Source organism: Stegastes partitus, unplaced genomic scaffold (assembly GCF_000690725.1).
Source record: "Stegastes partitus isolate 25-593 unplaced genomic scaffold, Stegastes_partitus-1.0.2 Scaffold1363, whole genome shotgun sequence".
NCBI classification, from domain to species: Eukaryota; Metazoa; Chordata; class Actinopteri; family Pomacentridae; genus Stegastes; species Stegastes partitus.
The window spans coordinates 79,884-98,659 of record NW_007579094.1 but is presented as its reverse complement, the minus strand read 5'-3'; the positions used below and the strand labels follow the sequence as shown (position 1 = coordinate 98,659).

At 41.5% G+C, this 18,776-nt stretch overlaps 1 protein-coding gene across 2 annotated transcripts in view; it reads left to right on the top strand.

The window, feature by feature from the left end:
- The window catches only part of vldlr (very low density lipoprotein receptor), a 68,014-nt gene that overhangs the window by 25,016 nt on the left and 24,222 nt on the right, over positions 1–18,776 (top strand). For both annotated transcript variants that reach the window (XM_008298957.1, XM_008298956.1), the window contains exons 4-9: positions 3,382–3,504; positions 6,965–7,173; positions 9,914–10,076; positions 10,902–11,024; positions 13,131–13,253; positions 16,848–16,967. In XM_008298957.1, coding sequence (XP_008297179.1) covers positions 3,382–3,504; positions 6,965–7,173; positions 9,914–10,076; positions 10,902–11,024; positions 13,131–13,253; positions 16,848–16,967 — 861 coding nt within the window. The remainder of the gene's footprint in view (positions 1–3,381; positions 3,505–6,964; positions 7,174–9,913; positions 10,077–10,901; positions 11,025–13,130; positions 13,254–16,847; positions 16,968–18,776) is intronic.

The following is an 18,776-nucleotide window of genomic DNA, read 5'->3' as shown; positions in this document are numbered from 1 at the left end:
CCCATCTACTGTAGCTGTTATATCACAGTGCTGTTTGACCAGCTGTTGCACATGACTTGGCAGCAGGGAATGGACTTGAGTGTGTGTGTGTGTGTGTGTGTGATTGTAGCTGCATGCTCACTTTACATTTCCTTGTAAAGGACTTGTGCACTGTGCTCACATTTACATCAGTGTTAAGGAAGTAATCTTCAGTTTCTGCTGAGTTGTTGATTGAAAACCCAACCAGGGTTTCGTCTTCATTGTCAGTTTTTATGGCAACGAGGAAATGATTTCATCTGGACAATGACTGTAAATTAAACAGAAATGCAGTTCAGATTCTCTTTTAATATTTTTACACCTGCATTGTTTACATCTGCGAACAGTTTCTCCATCTTTTGCTGGCGCATTTTAATCTTTTACCCGACAGAATGTGAATGTTTACTCATGTATTTATCTAAATTAGTTTCTTAATTCAATTTTATTCACTACATATGTCGTCTCATAGCACTTCACATAGCAAGGTACAGACCATACAACTTTTAAAGAAGTCAGTGCTGCCGTCTTGATTTCAGTGCACAACTGTATTTAAAGAATATGCAAAATATTCATGTCAGGATATCGGAAATATGGTCCCATGGAAATTCTGACGTTCTTGATACCAAAAGCAAAAGATAATCCAATTAAATGAATGTATTTAGTCGAAAGAAAACTGAAATGGTGCTTTCAAGTAATAAAAATGGCAAGACTTCTACAGCAATGCACAGCTACCTTATAAATGAAAAAAGAATATCAATAATACATAGGCTAGGTGAAACAGATATAAAGAATATTAACATTACAAAAAACTGAAGTGTAGCGTTCAGCTATTCCAACAAATGCCGTGTCAAACTCACTCGTTCTGTTTGCTTGTGAGGTCTTGGCGTTGTTTTTCTGTCTCTAGTAAGCTTCAGATATAGTGTGCTATGTGTGTGTTGATCTGTTTGTGATGCTCAACGTCCTCCTCATGGTGATGTTGTGATAAGACCATTAGGGAAAACCACAGACAGCTGCACAAAGCATGCTAACGACAGGCTGGACGGCAGGATGAGGCATCGAGAACCGATTCCAAAGTTCAGAACTCGAAGGAATCATTAAGAAAGTTAATTTTGATTCTAATTATCGGTACCTAAGTACATTTCACTCATGCTAGTTTCTAAACTGTGAACTTCAAACACTTGCTGTGTATCTTCTGCTTTTTGTTTGCACTTTGCAAGCTGAGTCCTGCATGTTTTCCTGTCTCCTAATGCATTTGTCTTAATAAATCACTACTCTGGCATTATTTTACTATTCTGTGCATCTTATGTTATGATTAGCACGTTAGTGTCAGTAGCATGCTAATGTTAGCAACAGCGCCCAACTCACAACATGAGCTATATTAGCCTTAACGGGCTAAGTTAGCCTTCATGAACACTGTGTGAGTAGCATCGCAGTGACAACACAAACGGTAACAGAATGAATGAACAGAATTTTAGGATGTGAACGTTAAGATGACATGTTAATATAAAATTACAACTTGCACTCTTCTCAGCTTGAATTCTGTGTATAGATCTTGATTTTTGTCTTGAGTTGCCCAGATAGGTTTGAGTCGTTTGTAACTGGTCCCTGATTATCGATGCTGACTTTCACCATTTTTGGACTTCTTTTTGTTTTTTAACCTACAAGTTGCAGCACACCTGTTACTCCACCTGCATGTGCTGATGCCTGTCTGGTGAACTCTCAATGGGCAACCTAGGAAAGCAGCAAGTTTTCAAGATTTTGGTGTGGCTTGGGACAGACGTACTGCACCTCCCGACATCCCCAGTGAATACTCAGCCAATTCATTATTAAACTGGTCGACCTACTGCGACTTGTGACCTTGTACTCGTCGAGGAAAACGCAAAATCAACAAGCCACTCAGAGTCTTGTGTGCATTGTCATCCTTTGAGCGTGTCCCAGAGAGACGAGCACGCCAGACTGAATTCAGAAGTACGGCGGCGTATCGTCACCTGGCTTATCAACAAAACTACAATTCTCATAGTCAATAATTCATACATCTGTAGGAGCCACTTCTCAATTCACCTTCATCTGCTGCTCCGCCGAGCTGCTCTTATCACAGCGCAGCCAGTTTTTATGTGCCTCGCTGCTTGTTATCTCCCTCCTCAGTGGAAGATCGCAGGGATAAGAGGCAAACCAGATCTTGGGGCTGAAATTTTATGGAAACGAGTACTGCTGTGTGAATATGTATGCTGATGAGTCACATTTCATGCATACGGTTTGATATTCTGTCTATACAAGAGATTATGTTGGATGTGTGGCTCCTCTTTTTTTAATTAACAAGCAAATAAAAACCAAAAAACGTGGATTAATTGCGTACAGTCGTTCTGTAAAGCAAAAAAAAAATATCACACAGTTGGACTGATGTTGCTCAAATGTCATGAGAGAAAATATTTATCCTGTAAACCTGATAGAAGACCTCAACATTGTTATATAAATTAGATTTTCAGGATCTCAGCTGTTGATGTTCCAGCAAACCGGATTATGTAACAGCTTCCAGCTTTCTGGTCGTAAGCGCACAGAGAAGTGAGGACTTTGTGTTCGCCATCACACCTCAGTGAAACATCTTTCTCTCGACAGGTAACTTTGCCCGAAGCTCCTCGCCATTTTCCAGCACAAAAGTCAGTAATGTGCTGTGTCTTCCTGTTATTTTTGGCTCTGCTGTCACGGAGGGAAACACTGAAGAGCCGACAGCTGTGTGGCTGCAGCTGTGCGGGGGCACTATAGACGTATAAGGATCACATACGAACCAACGTGGAGCTGAGTTTTGTTTCTGGCATCTGTCACATGAAGGCTAATTAATCAGAATTGGTAATGAGATCCAAAGCTTGAATGTGACTCTAAAAGTCCCAGATGTACAAATGAGCTGTCCTTCAAACTGAATTATCTGAGATGTCTGTATTTCTTTCTGATTGACACATTTAGGCTCAAAACTTTGCTAAAAATTGGTGAATTCTCCTCATAATACTCAGATGTTCTGCAAAAAATAACATTGATGTGATTTTAATGATTCATTCCTGATGAAGACTTGCATTATTTTAACAGGAATATCAGCATGATTTTTGCAGCTGAAAATTAATAACCACATTTTGCATGGTGAGGAAAGAAGAGGACCAACAGGAACCTATTTATTTATTTTTCCATGTTTTGCGGGTCCAGCATTTCTCCAGCTCCTTTCTAAATTACTCGTCTGTTTCCTTTTTCCCTAAAGCACCAGCAGCAGATTTGTTTTCATCTCAAATTACACAAAATGGCTAAAACGTTACCAAATAAAACAAGAATCCAAACAACACAGTGCTGATGTTGGGTTTTTGTTTCTGTCCGTTGCAGACATGAGGACGTGTCGCATGAATGAGTTCAGCTGCGGAGCAGGAACCACCCAGTGTATTCCCATCTTCTGGAAGTGTGACGGAGAGAAGGACTGCGACAGCGGAGAGGACGAAGTCAACTGTGGTAGGTGGAAGTTGTATTGGTCCACGTTTGTCTGAGCGTTAATCACTTGAGTCACGTAACGGGACGTTGTTAACCTTTAGTTCCTGAACTCAAACACTGTGCTGGTTTTCATAGACATGTAGCACCAGAAGTGGATAGAAGAGGACTGAAATTAAACTTCAGGCAGCTTGTCTTTAATACTGATTGATCTGAAGACCAGGATGAACTTTGGTATAGAAGATCCAACTTTACTCTTTGTTACTATTAAGTCAAATGGAGTTTATTTCCAAGCAGTTGTCAGAGGACTTAGCAGTAGATAAATTATATTATATTGATCTTAACTGGACTTAGTGGGTTGAAAAGCATAATTTCCAAGTTTTCAGGCACAATTTGTAGAATTTGTCATAATCAAGCAGTAACTTTCATTTGTCCAGATCATAGGCTGAGCTCTGAATCACACGTTTTCCTGCGAGTACGTACTACAGTTAAAGTACGTACTGTGTCATGCAGCCTGCATACAACTGGGAAATACTACTTCATCACAATAATGCACCTTAAGCTTTGACCTTCGCACTCTGCAGTGCGAAATGTGCTTGTTTATACTCATGCAGCACAACTAAATGGAGGATTATGGGTCAGAATGGCCAGAAAATACGTGCTAGCTTGCATACGCTGAAATTCAACTGGTTGTAATAGGACATCAGGGTATTTTTGTGGTACTGTATTTGTTATGCTACATAATGAGGCATGCTAAAAGTTGTTCTTATGCTATAGAGTGTGGATATTGGACTGCAGCTACGGTGTTTGTTCACTTGAAATCACCGATGATGGTGTCTCAAGTGGACACAAGACACTTTCTGATCTAGACTTCACATAGATCGCCTAAAAGCATTGTTAAACAATTGACTTCCCTATTAGAACAATGGATTGTTGGATGCTGAGAGCTGCAGGAACTCCGCCCAGGACTCGATGAATGAATTTCAAATGAAAATCATTCTGAACTTTGCCTCCTTTACAACTGAAGCTGCGCTGTTTGCTTCCCTGCCTCATTACTACAGTGAGAGGGCAGACGGCTTTAGTGCAAATTAACCAGACTGTCGTGGCTCTTCGAGGTGCAGCGATACAATTCTTCAGAAGCGCTGCTCATTAAGTGCTGCTTATTAAGTATAACAGTTGATGTCCCGTATTTGCAAAAAGTACTGAGACTGTGTCAGGGATGCCTGTATCAATTACTTCCCATCCTCCAGCTGTTTATCCTAAACACTGTGCAACATAAACACACCAACAGCTCCTCCTGCAGAGCGTGAAGCTCTGCCGCGACCCACAAAGATAACCGAATCTGACAGAAGCAGCCCGTAGCGCGCTGGAAAATTTTAACGAGGGGAAGAAAGAAAACGTGGGATTCGAGGGGAATTTAAAACGATGTATGCGCTGGATGTTAAACCAGAGCAAATTGACTATGAGTTAAGGATTGATTATTGGCATTGGATTTCCTCGCTTGACATTTGTGCTGAGAGTGGAGGATGCTAATGAGCACGTCGGTAGTTTCATCTGAAACGCGTCGATGTTCAGCGAGCGCTGTGTTGTGCATCAGCGCTGATACCAGTAGTACACACAGTGGTGCTGCATCACGGTGTGTGTACTGTATTTTAAGACCGCAAATGTGTTTTTAATTGCATTCTTGGATACAACACACTGCATAAGTGGAATAAAGTGCAGACATTTACATGAAATAATTTGCTAAAAATGGGATTGTACATATTGATTGCAGGCTTTGGTTGCCACTTTGCAAGCTTCCCAGCTCCTTAAAGAGTTTCCAACTACAAGAAAATGCTATTTTTACTGCAATAAGTGTCACAGCAAATCATACCGTAGCAATTCTATGTACTTGCCTGTCTTTCCCGCATCAATGGATCTTTTGAGGCTAGAATTTCCTGAGCTGGCGGAGTGACCGCAACTCATTGTGGGATGCAGCACATCACGCGTATAGCTACTTGGGAATGTTATCTGGATAAGTTTGGCATACTGGATATGTGTTCAGAAGCCGTATGCCGTTTCAAGCAGACCCCGTGACTGCACCGTGTGTGCTCTTGTCTGCTTTCCCCCTAATAAAACACCAGCGTTTAGAGAAGCAGGAGTGGGCGGATGCAACCGGAGGAAGACAGAATGTGGCTGTAAGATTTTGATTTACATGCTCTGGTGGCAGCTTACTTTAAGGTCACTGCCTGAACACGTGCATCGCGCTACGCCGCAGTAAATCACGCTGGCACATAGATCAAGGACGACAAGGGTGCATATTTAATGCGAACAAACAATTAACAAATGTCTCCTTGTTTCTCTGCAGCTGATTTGGCTGATGAGCATCACGGCTTTTTCTGCTCATTGCGGGCCTTCGGGGGCGTTACAACGCATGACAGCAAACACGATCGGCCCATTTACAGTACAGGCAACGAGTCTGTTGCTTTATTTTAAGGAAATCTATTCACTTTGCTGTTATCTCTCACCATTTCTGACTAAACAGAAACATCTTGAGTAAATACAAATCTCAAAAAACTGAACAAGTTAAAGCATTGATTGGGTATTTTCATTCTCAGTTCTTGTGGTTTTTGGCGCAGGTGATTTTCCTTTGGCGCCGTTTGGTGAAGCCAGAAAATCCTCCGAGCAGGAAAGCCCCCTGTAGATACAATCAATACAAGATGAGAAAATCTGGAATCTCACGAAGAAGGAAATGCAATCAGCACATTTGTTAAACTTGAAGGATACACATAAATTATCCTGGCGAGAAAACTACCGAGGGCACAATTATCGTGCTGCTTTGCCCGCCTTCCCTCCTTTGGGACGACCGTCTACCACATTTCGGGGCATTAGTGAGGTTGTTCACAGATGCTGGGTGATGAAAATTAGGCTGCAGTCAGTGTTTTAGTTCATCCCAGTGGTGGTTAATGTGGTTGAGGTCACGGCTCAGTGAAAGACAGTTTAGCTTTTCCAAAGCAAACTGTTTCATTAAGAAGCTGGCTTTGTAGAAGAGTCTCCTCCAAAGTGGCACAAAATTGTCTGAAACGTCATCGTACAGGTCGCATTCAAGGATTCGTCTTCTAGGTTGAACCATGAAAACCAGCCACAGGCCATCATTCTTACTCTACCAAACTTTACAGTCGGCGGCCTGGATTCAGGCAGTGCTTTCTTGACTTCTTTGAACCGGATTCATTCATCAGATTTGCCAAATGTTGAACATGTTCACGGCTTCACAGTCCAACAGAAATATGCTTTACTCCAGCCAGAACTGGGCCAGGAGACAGTTTTGCTTGAACTTGACAGTAACTTGTCTTCTTGCAGCTTAAAAATCAAGTTGGTTGAATTGAGTAAATTCAAATTTTTGTACAGCATTAGAATTTTTAATACAGTCAAATAAAAAATAATCAAAGACTTTGTGTTTCTTTTTAAGTGACTGAGTGTTCACATTTTCTTCCTCGTCTTCCAGGAAACATCACCTGCGCCCCAAACGAGTTCACGTGCGCCAGCGGTCGTTGCATCTCCCGCAACTTTGTGTGCAACGGCGAGGACGACTGTGGCGACGGCTCGGACGAGGTCGAATGCGCTCCGTCCTCCTGCGGTCCCAGCGAGTTCCAGTGCGGGAACTCGTCGTGCATCCCGGCCAGCTGGGTGTGCGACGACGATGTCGACTGCCAGGTAAGAAGGAAGCGCTGCACGCTAACTTACCCGCATGAATGCATAATCAGACACTCTGGGAAGTGGATTACAAGTTGTGAGCATGAATGATTAAAAGGAAGCCGAGGAAGACTTTCTCATGGTGTCCATTTACCAACTTCCACAGTGAGTCGTCTCATTGACCGCCTTCTTAAGTCGCTAATGCATTTTCCTAGCGTGCTTGTCCTTGGTGTTCTGTCTTTCTAGTAATACATTTTCAGTTTGCTAAATTATTAACAGCAGTTATAATCGATTAATTGATGCTTACCAACAATCCCTACTCTTTAAACTAGACTACTTAAAGTGTTTTTACGTCAAAACCATGATTGCAGTTGAGGAAAACAAATGAAAATGGACAAACTCAAACTAATTTATTAGACGTAAGTAGTGAATTTCTCTGTATATCGAAACCACGACCAGATTTCTGCACCAGACTATAAATCATGTTTGCGGCGAGATGTTAGATATGTGCAAGACAATAAATGGCATCATAGAAAAAGGCTGGGTTGCCATGTCTGCGTGGTTTTATCACGTGCACGTGGGGTGTTCTGTTTTTGCCCTTTCAGACTGAGGACACACTTGACACGGGCAAAGTTTTTCTAAAGTTTCAGTTTAGGGTTGAAGCTCAGGCTCTTGCTCATGTTATGTTAAATTTCCTCAGCTTGAGTTTGAACTTGGGGCGAGTAGATTGGCAGGAGCAGCCACAGTAGGAGTTCCTGGCACAACATCAGTGTTCATAAAGAGCAATGATGACCCTTCTCTCTGTGACCTTTTCCTGTTTTAATCAACAAATTCATTAGACTTTACAATAAACTCTGGTGGTTGGAGTTGGAAGTAAACTCTGGTCAGCGTCTGCACCTCTTTGGTTTTACATCTTTATGTGAACTTTAAATATAATTCATTACATAGAAATAATGCAGTTTGCAATGAATGCTGTGATGTGAACCTTTAGCTGTGAAAGTCTTGTTGGACTTGATTCATGCATGTCGTCAATCGACTAAATCACCCTGAAAAAAAACACATGTTGGTCGATCCCTGCTTTAGTGTCGGTTTCCCTCTCGTCTGGATTTCCTACACTTTTAATCACAAAGGACTTTACAAAGGCACGCAGACACAAACACACTTGCTCTCATTTTCTAAGCAGGTTTATCCTCACTATAATAACCTGCCCTGTGTGACTTCCCCGCGCACGCACCGGTTCAGCAGGTTCAATTTTCCCAACAGCTCGTGGTTATTGACCTGCCTCGTACACACAATCGCACACCAGCTCTGGCACTCCTGACACGTTTTCACACGCGTTGGGACAAGTTTTACTGACTCAACAATTTCCCACGTAGCAGCTAATTGGCTCCGCGATCATCACCGGCTGCCCTAACGAACGCCCGCAAATATTTAAAACGCGACGCACATCGGGAAGGTCATTGTTATTCCCTTTGGTCTCGGCCTCTCACGCCCAGCCGGTCCTGCGTCAGTGTGGTGCAGCGGCGCACGTTCTCACACTCCGTTAATCTGCTCCCGCATGAGTCAGTGACTTTGTGAGCTGATGAAAGTGTGAGAAACCACTTCCTGCTGCTCCTCCTTGATCCCGTTCCGATCTGATCGGCCGGTTTTTAATTCTAATTAATGAGCTAATCGCCCGAGATCTGAGCGCTAAACACTCGCAGCTTTGTCGCGTCTGACCTGCACGTCCCACTGACCAGCCACCGGTTAATCAGGGATGTCTGTGTCCTTCGGGGGGTTGTTTGCATGATGGTGTCTGATATTGTGTTATGAAGTACTTCAACCACACGGCACATGATTGAAATTTTGAGCTTTAACACAAAGGGTGGTGCTTGGAAATCTGTAGCTTTTTAAATGGCACATGCACTTCATTCCTGTTGTATTCTTGCATGCATGCTGCTTTTGTAGCTTCTGCATTTCCTAGGAGGTGGTAGCAAACGCTTTGTGCCTTTTACAGCTATAATATGCAACAATATGAGAATTACCAGGTTTCCAAACCCCCTTTGAAAGGCACCTTTGGGGGGAAAAAATGCCTGTTTATATTCCTGCTGCGAGTTAGATTACAGGTAAATGGAAATAACGGGGAGGAAAAAGCCAGCCTGGCTCCGTCTAACGCTGCCAGAATCTGCACACCTGCACTTCTGAAGCTTGCTAGTTAGCACATTCGTTTAAATGGTGCCAAAACTGAACAGTAAAAACAATTTGTGGTTTTAACGGCGACTGTTGCTGGTTGTCTCGTGGCCTCGTAGTAATATCAGCACTCCAGGAAGTCAGTACAGCTGGCCAAGAAATGCGTATTTGTCCTGCAAAATAATATAACATACACTCAGATTTACTATCCCCATTGATGCTCCGTTCCTGTTTGTATGTGTGCAAGCATGCTGTATTTGTATGCTCGTTCTGTGAGTCTGATGCCAATGCAAGATCAAAACATGTCATTTCAAAACACACCGTTCTGTTCCATTGTAATTGGTCCTTAAAAGCCTTGTGACATTTCAGGCTTCCTTCCAGGAAACGGCTACAGAGTGCATGTGAATAATAAATGGAAAAGCTTTCACAAGCTGAGTGTTGGCCAAAACATGAGCGTACTGCAGTATCTCTTACTATTTTAAATTACACCTGTTTTCCCGTTTAAAGCAAAAAAATAAAAAAAAGAGAGACAACTGTAGGACCTCTTAATTTCAGGAATCTGTAAAAATGCCAATTTCTCTTTTCGCTGCAGGATCAGTCGGACGAGTCTCCGTCTCGATGCGGCCGCCACCCGACGCCGCCGGCCAAGTGTTCGTCCAGCGAGATGCAGTGCCGCTCCGGAGAGTGCATTCACAAGAAGTGGAGGTGTGACGGAGACCCGGACTGCAAGGACGGCAGCGACGAAGCCAACTGTCGTAAGTACACACCAGCTGCCATTCTCATGTTAGAAAAATGGACAAAACAATATTCATTTAAGCAGTCATCTGCTCAATTGTTAATACTTTAAATGTTTTATTAGTGCATCTGCAAACTTCTGTTTACAAGCAGTCTACGTGTTTTGTGTTGACACAGAATATTTAGTGTTTTTGCAGCTTTTATTTTGATATTGATTTGATAATTTAGTATAAATGGGCTAAAACATGAACAAATATCATCCTGTGGTAAAAGTATTGGAGCATAATTTAAGGAGTTTCATTTATTATGTTAACTTCAGCCAAAAAATAATAATTCATTTGCTTTTTTTTTTTGGCAGAAACAATAAAACAACTTAACCTGTGGTCCATTTTATACTCCATCACATCTATATTTTTAATTCAACATTATTTATTTGATATTCAGTCCTGTGTCTAGTGTTCTCCAAATGAATCCATATGAATAAAACGTTAATCATCACCACCTTTTCAATTAGGTTGGTCTTTTTACTAATCAGAGCTTTCCTGACAGACAACAATGTGTAAAAATGGCGATTCATCCATGCATAGGGCTGTTGTGATGGTCTAGTAAATGTTTTTTTAGTTTTTAACTTTGCAGCTCACTTAAAAACACTGAAAAATGTCATTGCAAGTATCCAGAACCCAACGATATTCCTAATAAAATCACATTCTATATATTCTTGCTTGATAAATGGCTTTTATTTGATCATTAGAGCTGCTGCTGATCAATTTCCAGTCTGTAAATTAACTGTGTAATCAATACCCTGTGCCAGCGCCGCTCACATGTGTAATCGTTGCCTTTGGCAGCTGTTCGCACCTGCGGGCCGGATCAGTTCAAGTGCGACGATGGAAACTGCATCCTGGGCAGCCGGCAGTGTAACGGCCTCAGAGACTGCGCCGACGGATCGGATGAAGCCAACTGCAAAAACAGTACGTGCCGAGGGTGTGTGTGTGTGTGTGTGATGTGCAGGGAGCTCAGTATTTGTATTTGGATCTCTATTTGAGGCGGCAAAGTTGTTTGTGTTGGATTAAAAGTGCAAATAGGCGTCACAGTACGAGGTAGTAGCTGCGCTGCCAGAGCCACCGCAGGCTAATCTCCTCCTCCCAGTCAAACAAACATTGAGGTTATAATATCAGCAAACCAGTTAAGGTTAGAAAACTTAATCAAAACAAAATATTGGGGTATTGGTGTACTATTTCCTTTCATATATTTGAATTTACCTGTGTCTGGGCTCTCTTTCTCCTTCACTCTTATTGTCCCATCAGCACAAACTAACTATTTAGAATGCTTTCATTTTCTTTACCGGTTTTGTTTACCTGTTAATTAAATAAAAGCTCTATTTGTGCTTTAGCAAATACCATATTCAGGTTCAGCTCCAGCCCCAGTGCACAGCTTCAAACACACACTTTTTTCTCTTAGATGTTTGTTTTTACACTTGACCTCAGGCTGTCCTGAGATGCAGAAACTGAGTTTGTAGATGTTTTTTGGCATCTTGACACATTTTCCAGATGTGTTTTTACAACAAGAAACCCTTTAATAGTCACCTCAGGTTGTGCTCAGGTACAAAAGCAGCGTTTGTTCGTTCACCGTGTGCGATGTGTTCAGGAATCTGAGGCTGTTGCTCGCTTTTGGGGTTTTCAATCCTTTTATTTTCTTTTTTGTACGTGCTCCTCTACAAGATGCATTTACCAAAAGAAAAACAAAGTCGCAACTGTCTCGTTTCCTCGAGTTTGTTTTTCCTCCTTTTCAGCATAAAATGTGGTTTCGGGAACAGATGTTTAGTGACCAATTTGGGCTGTGGTTCTGATTCTCTCAGCTGAAAAAGTAGACGTTTGGCTTGACTATTCAGCTGCTATATAAAACAGCCTATAAACCTCAGTGAAGCTGAAAATGTGTCAGTACAGGAGCTGGAGTTGTAAAATCGTCGCAGGTCTTGATATGAGGTTGCATCACACAGAAACTTTACGTGTTTTTCTCTCTAATCTGACCAACACACACTACAAGGTGTGAAAATAATGAAGCATCAAACCTTACAGAATATTATGATTAGAGGGAGCAGAGCGCCACCTGACATGGGGAAATGGATGTAAACGAAATGGAGCGACTGTCTGCCGTCTCACTTGCTGAAATTAATCTGAAAGAGAGCTTGTACTAATCTGTCAGGTTTTAAAAATATATAGTCATAGCAGGAAGTTTTGACAAAGGACAACGCACGCCTGGATCTTTACAAACACAGGAGAGCTGTAAGAAGTGATGTTACAGCACATAAGAAATGTATTAGACCACCACCCAGTGTGAGGTTTATGCCACAGCTGCCCGAAATTAACAGCATTGGGAATGTTGGTAACGGTTAATACACCAGTATGTAGAAGCTCAATTCAATTCAAATAACTTTATTTATCCTCTAGGGGCAACTCAAAGGCTCACTGAGTATTTAATATAAAGGCATTTTAAAAAATTATAATAATAATATAAAATAAACAGTAATCCATAAACCAAACTCCTTAGCCAAAGTGATATTTTTGATGCTAAAATAGAATTATTGTTATCAATGAATTTGCCAAAAAAAAACAAACAAACAAAAAACAATAAAGCGTATTATGTCGTGATTAAGATGTCAAGTTCTAGTTATTTACTCACATTCCTGGACAGAGAAGTTAGTTTTAATGATTGAATGTTGGTCCATTTGTGACTTCTCAGAGAAGCCCAGTGGCTCAAATTTGGCTATAAAAAGGTGAATTCAGTTTGAAATTCCTCATTCCTGTTCAAAATGGTAAAACGTGCAGAGCTGAGTGTGAATTAAAGCCCTCCATGATGCTGGATGGTCTATATATGTACACAGTGCTTAACGAGTCAGACAGGTGGTCTAATAAATTAAACATTAACATCGTTTTTCTGTTATTGCTTTCTCAGGGACGTACTTCTCTGTGTGACGTTCCCTGAGATGACTCGTGTTGTGAATCGTAGTTCCATTAATGACGTTAAATTAAAAAGTGACGGTGTGATGGTGCTTAACGTGTAAAATCTCTCGGCAGTGACTCAGTGCAACGGGCCGGAGAAGTTCAAGTGTCGCAGCGGGGAGTGCATCGAGATGAGCAAAGTGTGCAACAAGGCCCGAGACTGTCCGGACTGGAGCGACGAACCCATCAAGGAGTGCAGTGAGTACAAAGTCTAATTTATTACATATCTAAAACTGCAATCACTCGACTTTTTTGGTTGTTTTTTTGCCTAGTTTGTAAAAAAAAAATAGATCACGACTCCCCCAAATCTGAACTTCAGTTATTTTCAGCCTTTCTGCCTTTTTTTATTTTTCTGTAGATGTCATAGACTTATCTGTTGGTGTGAATGATTTATTAATCTGATGAAATGAATCCATCACAGCTTTTTTTTGCTGCTCGCTCACAGCAGGATAGAAAACTCATGTGCGCTGTGGTGTTTACTTAAAACCAAAAATAGCTGGAATGGGCGCTGGCATTTTTTTTTCGCTTGGGACATCAACTCAGCAGCGTACTCAGATTCTCCCAACTGAGCGCCAGAATACATGAGAGTTATGTGATGATTATGTTTGATTTTCATATATTTGTACTAGAATCTGTGCAAATTCGAACGAGCTTGTTGCTAAAGCTAAATATCAGCAACGTAAAACAGCCTGAATTCTAGTTGTAGTCTTAATGCTTTATACCAAACTAAAAAGAAGCCGAAGTACTTTTCCTGACAGCTCGCTAAGTCACTGCTCAGGAGATGATTTGCCGTTTCGATAACTTCAGACGTCTTTCCCTGTCTGCAGGACAGAGTTTAATTTAGGCAAATGGGGTGAATCTACATGACATCCCCTCTCTGCTACACCTTGATTTATGCTGATAATATCTGGATTTTTCTTTTCTTTTCTTTTTTTTAACATAATTCCCGCCCGGAGCATCTTCCGTGCGTCCTACGGTTCACTTCTAAATAATTCTCTTTCATGGATCAAAGAACTCAGCCTGAAAGTGATTATTCTGCTCTCCACAATCAGAATACTAAACTTCAGAGTGACTGCGCTTCAGACAGACAGACAGACACAAAGACACCGTGTGAATAATCCAGTTTCATTGATCTGCGAAAAAACAAACCTGACCGAGAACACGTTACTCTTTATGCGGGAAGTTGTGACGCTCAAATGGAATTATGATTCTGTGAAGGAGTCGTCAAAGCTATTGTGTGTGTGTGTATATTAAACTTCTGATTAGATTACTTGCCTGGAAATAATTCAGATTAGAGTCGCTCTCGCTGGCCAAACAAGAAGCCACAGTTTTGATTAAGTGACTCAGAAGTAATCACTAGAAGGCGAAATGTCACTTTAAATGTACATTTGTTACTCGCTATACTAAACACTGCAGCGAAGACAAATGAAAGAATAAAGGAGTCGTTGAGTTACTTGTGGTGCAGCAGGTTGTTTTTGTCCATTAGCGATTAGAACGGTTGGTTTAAAGTTTGTTCCTGCCTCGTCATGTTGCTTGAGTTGAGTCCCGATAAGAAAGTCCCGATAAAGTTAAGCTCCGTAGAAAGTCAAGTGGAAATGTCTCTGGCTTGTGACCAAGTTTTGACCTGAAAGCTTAAATATAACTGTGCAGCATAAATGTTTTACAGTTTCATTGTGTCTCTGATTTATCGTTGAAGCTGTTGGAGGTGACTCAATACAATGTGAGACGTGGCTGTTAAATAATGAGACGTGCTCGTGTCGAGTTCGTTTCTCCTCCTAGTTTACATTTTCAGGCCTAAAGACTGGCCGGCTGCAGGTGTGTACCCAAAAATCTAAAGTCACATTTACAGAAGCTGTAGTGAGGTGGCTTTATCTGCATGGACTGTTTTCTGTGTGCAGAGTTTCCTACAAGTGGAGCGTATTTTAAACCTCAACACTGCAGTCCATCATTTAATTGCCAGAAGCGTTGATCGTTGTTAGTATTTGTGTAATATTGCAGTCGTAACTCTGTGTCACTGAATCAGACCTGTCCTCCTTCACCGGCTTCCTCTTCTCTCTCACGTTTTGTTTTAAAAATAATCAGCTGCAGACGCTTCATCTTTGGAACGTGCGACAGCTAAATGGGTCGTTTCTCACTTTCAACCACAACGGCGGACGCAGTAGCTTTGCAGCACCGATGACGGTTTCTCCAAAACAGAATAAGGATGATCGTGCACTCGCACAAATACGACGCTGTTCAGTTTTGATTTTCACATTCCAAAGAAACGGCTGCAAAATCTGGAGCCCCGACTCATGTAGGAAATTGTAGAGACTCATTTCAATCATTGTCATTTTATAGAGCTTCATTTTTAGTTGTACGTTTGACAGTTTGAGCTTTAAACAAGCTGAATAAATGTACAAAGTCTGGTATTTATGGTGTTAACAATTCTGCATTTCTATTAGCATACTTGTTGACGCACATGCTTGCAAACAGATGCATGTTATAACACAGCGTTGTGCAGTCTTGCTGCATAATGCTGACTAAAATTGTGTTCACGAGTATATAGTTTTCAGCTCTTTTATTCGTCTTGTCTTCACTGCAGATGGCAGGGGACCTTGTGCTCCTCTTTTTATATTGTGTGTGGGCGGTTTGTTGTCGGTGTCACAGGGGGCGTAAACATGTTGTGCAGAAAGTCTCGGCTCTTCTGGTTGTTGCAGTCTGTTGCTTTTATGTTGATTTGTCCCGGGGACCTGCTTCAGTTATTTAAGTACCAAAAAAATCAGAGTTCACAGAGAGATTAGAGGTCGTTATTTCATCGGAGTTACTACAGTAAATGGTGGATTTTGTAAATTGTGCTTGCAGGGGCTGACTCCAGAGGGCAAAGGAGCTGGTGAGGTCAAAGATTGTAGGTTTCCTGCATGTTCAAGTGCAGGAGAAGAGGGTTTTTAAAACATCTTTTTACCCTCTATGTTCAGACCTCTTTAATTGAGAAGTTTAAACAGCTCGCTGATGTGTCGTTCAGGAGGTGGTGGAAGAGTTTTTAGGATACAGCAGTGTTCTTGCACAGCTAGCCATCAGCTAAATAATGTTGTTTGAAGGAATCGTGCAGTGTCTTCCCAGCAGAGGTTCGTATCATATTTTCAAGAGTGAAACGGTGTCCTTGGAAATAAAACGAGGAATTGTAAATAAAGTTGCTGCTGCTGTGTTTAAAAGTTGAAGGTCTGCACTCATAGGGCTCACAGGGAATAAATAAACTACTAAGCTCTCTTCTACCAGAGTTGCAGTACTTTATGTTCTCCATGTGCAGCAGGAAAAAGCATTTCTTTCTTCTTTACATGGATACCTTTTCAGATTAATGTTCCAACACTCCTTTATCGTCATTAGGTTTGTGTGATGACTGAAGGAATGAAAGAACTTGTTCCAGTGTCCAGAATGAGTTTCTTTTCACATTTTGTCTGGGAAACAGATGGAAGACATTCATTATTGCAAAACAATAACCTTGTAATTCATGGATTGTAGTCTGTTGTGGGAAACTATTGATCAAGACCATCCAGTTGCTCCTGTCCTTACATCTTTCTCATATATTTACTCTTCAGTCTAATGTTGGGCTCAGGATCTCCAGCAACTGCCAAATCAATATTTATCGTCTTCAGAATAAGACACGCACACACATTATCATTAGAAAATGCCACTTTTTTGCATCATGTCAGTCATAAAATCCGCATGTTGGATCGACTTGAATCCACAATGTTACTGTTGTGACGACACGATTATAATTTAAACTGAAAAGTTTCCCCGTTTCATGCGTTTCAGATCTGAACGAGTGTCTCCTCAACAACGGCGGCTGCTCCCACATCTGCAAGGACATGGTGATTGGCTTCGAGTGTGACTGCACCCCGGGACTCCAGCTCATAGACCACAAGACCTGCGGAGGTACGAGATCTTTACTGTAGACGGCTGCTCGGACTAAAAACGTCAAAATCAATCCTGTCAAAACAGCACACACCGTTTAGCATTTTGCATGAAATTGACTTATCGGCAAGCTCAGCACTGCTCGAAGGTTGTTTGGAATTCTGTTGGGACAATTTGTGATGTCAAAGTTTTTGATAGGAACTCCAAGGAACGCCCTTAAAGGATGCATTGTTTAAGAAATGGAGATCAAAAACACCTGGTCTGATTGTACCTGAGGATTCTTCTTTTCCTTAGCAACCACAGTCACATGCACATTTCTAACAAGAGTAATCCTGCACTGACACAAGGATTTCGAAAGTGCATTACAGGCTAAAAGCGACACAGCTGCAGACTGTGAGAACATGTAATTAATATGCTTATCAATTTAGCTTCTTTGCTGTCGGTTTCTTTTTTTAAAGAGGCCAGATTCAGTTAAACTACCATCACGAATCACAGGCTTTCATAGCTAAATGACAGATGTAATCCCTTTGTGCTACTCACACAAAAAAAAGACAAATTATGTAAAGAATGAATAAAGTAATAGGTATAATAGAACCACTTTGATGATGAGTTTAATAAACATCACATTCAGTCTCACTCTTACGGCGTGCGAGGCAATTTTAGCCTCATTCTTTCAGCTGCGACCTTGGCGATGTTAAACGGTTTTGGGAGCAATTAAAGCAAATATGACAAATTGGTAAATAGACAAGGAGGCGATAATGCTTTAGTATTTCTATCAGTGCCTTTTTAAAAATTATATCACTCTACAAAGACATAGAACAATAAAGTGGCTGGTGTTTTAATAACGCAGTGATTTGTTATCCGAAATGTATCCTACTCTGGGACATCTACAGTTGTGATGGACTCGGTTAAGATGTAAGCCACCGTTTTAGTCCTTAAAAACCCAGAGTTAAACCTGAAGTTGCCTTGATAACCTTCAATCCTGCTTCTGGCCCAAACACCCCCATTACACTACAAATAAATTGATCCGAAGCCGTGCATTAAACACTGTAACTGATTATTGACATTCGACTTACTGAACCAAGTTAAGGATTGACGTTATCGATACGAGACGTTGCCATAAAAGCCTCAGTGATTCTGTTTTTTCTTCCTTATTTGGGAGGAAAATACAGACGCAGCACCTTGTTGTTCACCGACACGCTTTTGTTTCGTGGCAACAATAAACTTTGATCGCTGGGAAAGTAGATCAGAGGGAACCGTCTGCCACAAACATCACGGCGCTGGAAATGAATCCTGTCAACGGCGTCCTTGGCAGGTTACTTCTCTGGATCGTTTGAAAGTAAAAACACAAAGACGGGAGAGACTCTTTGTTCCGCACGTTTTGCATTCGGGTTCAGTGAATATTTTCCAAAGATGCATTACTCCTCAAGTCTCTCGCTTAGAAATCGCTAATCCAAACGGGCGGGTCAGACACACAGTGGGCTGCTGTTGCGAGTTAAGCCAGTCTATGGTCTTATTGTGGGCTTCTGGCCTCCGAAGGGGTTGAGTGTTTGGCTGTGTTGTAATCTGTTTTCTTAAAAGCAGAAATCCTCTTGGTTACGTTCAGGAGGCACTGATCCGACACAGTTTTTGTTATGGAGCCAATCTTGGCCTCAAAACACCGCTCTGTATGTTGGTAAATGTGTGTAATCCCATCTGGAATGAGCCCCACCGGTTGCGCGGAGGCATTTCATCTACCCTCAGATGTGAAATCACCACTAAACTCTTGAAAACATTTTTGAATTTACATTTAATTCTGAGGAGGGCAACTTGTTGCCGCGGAGCGAGCTG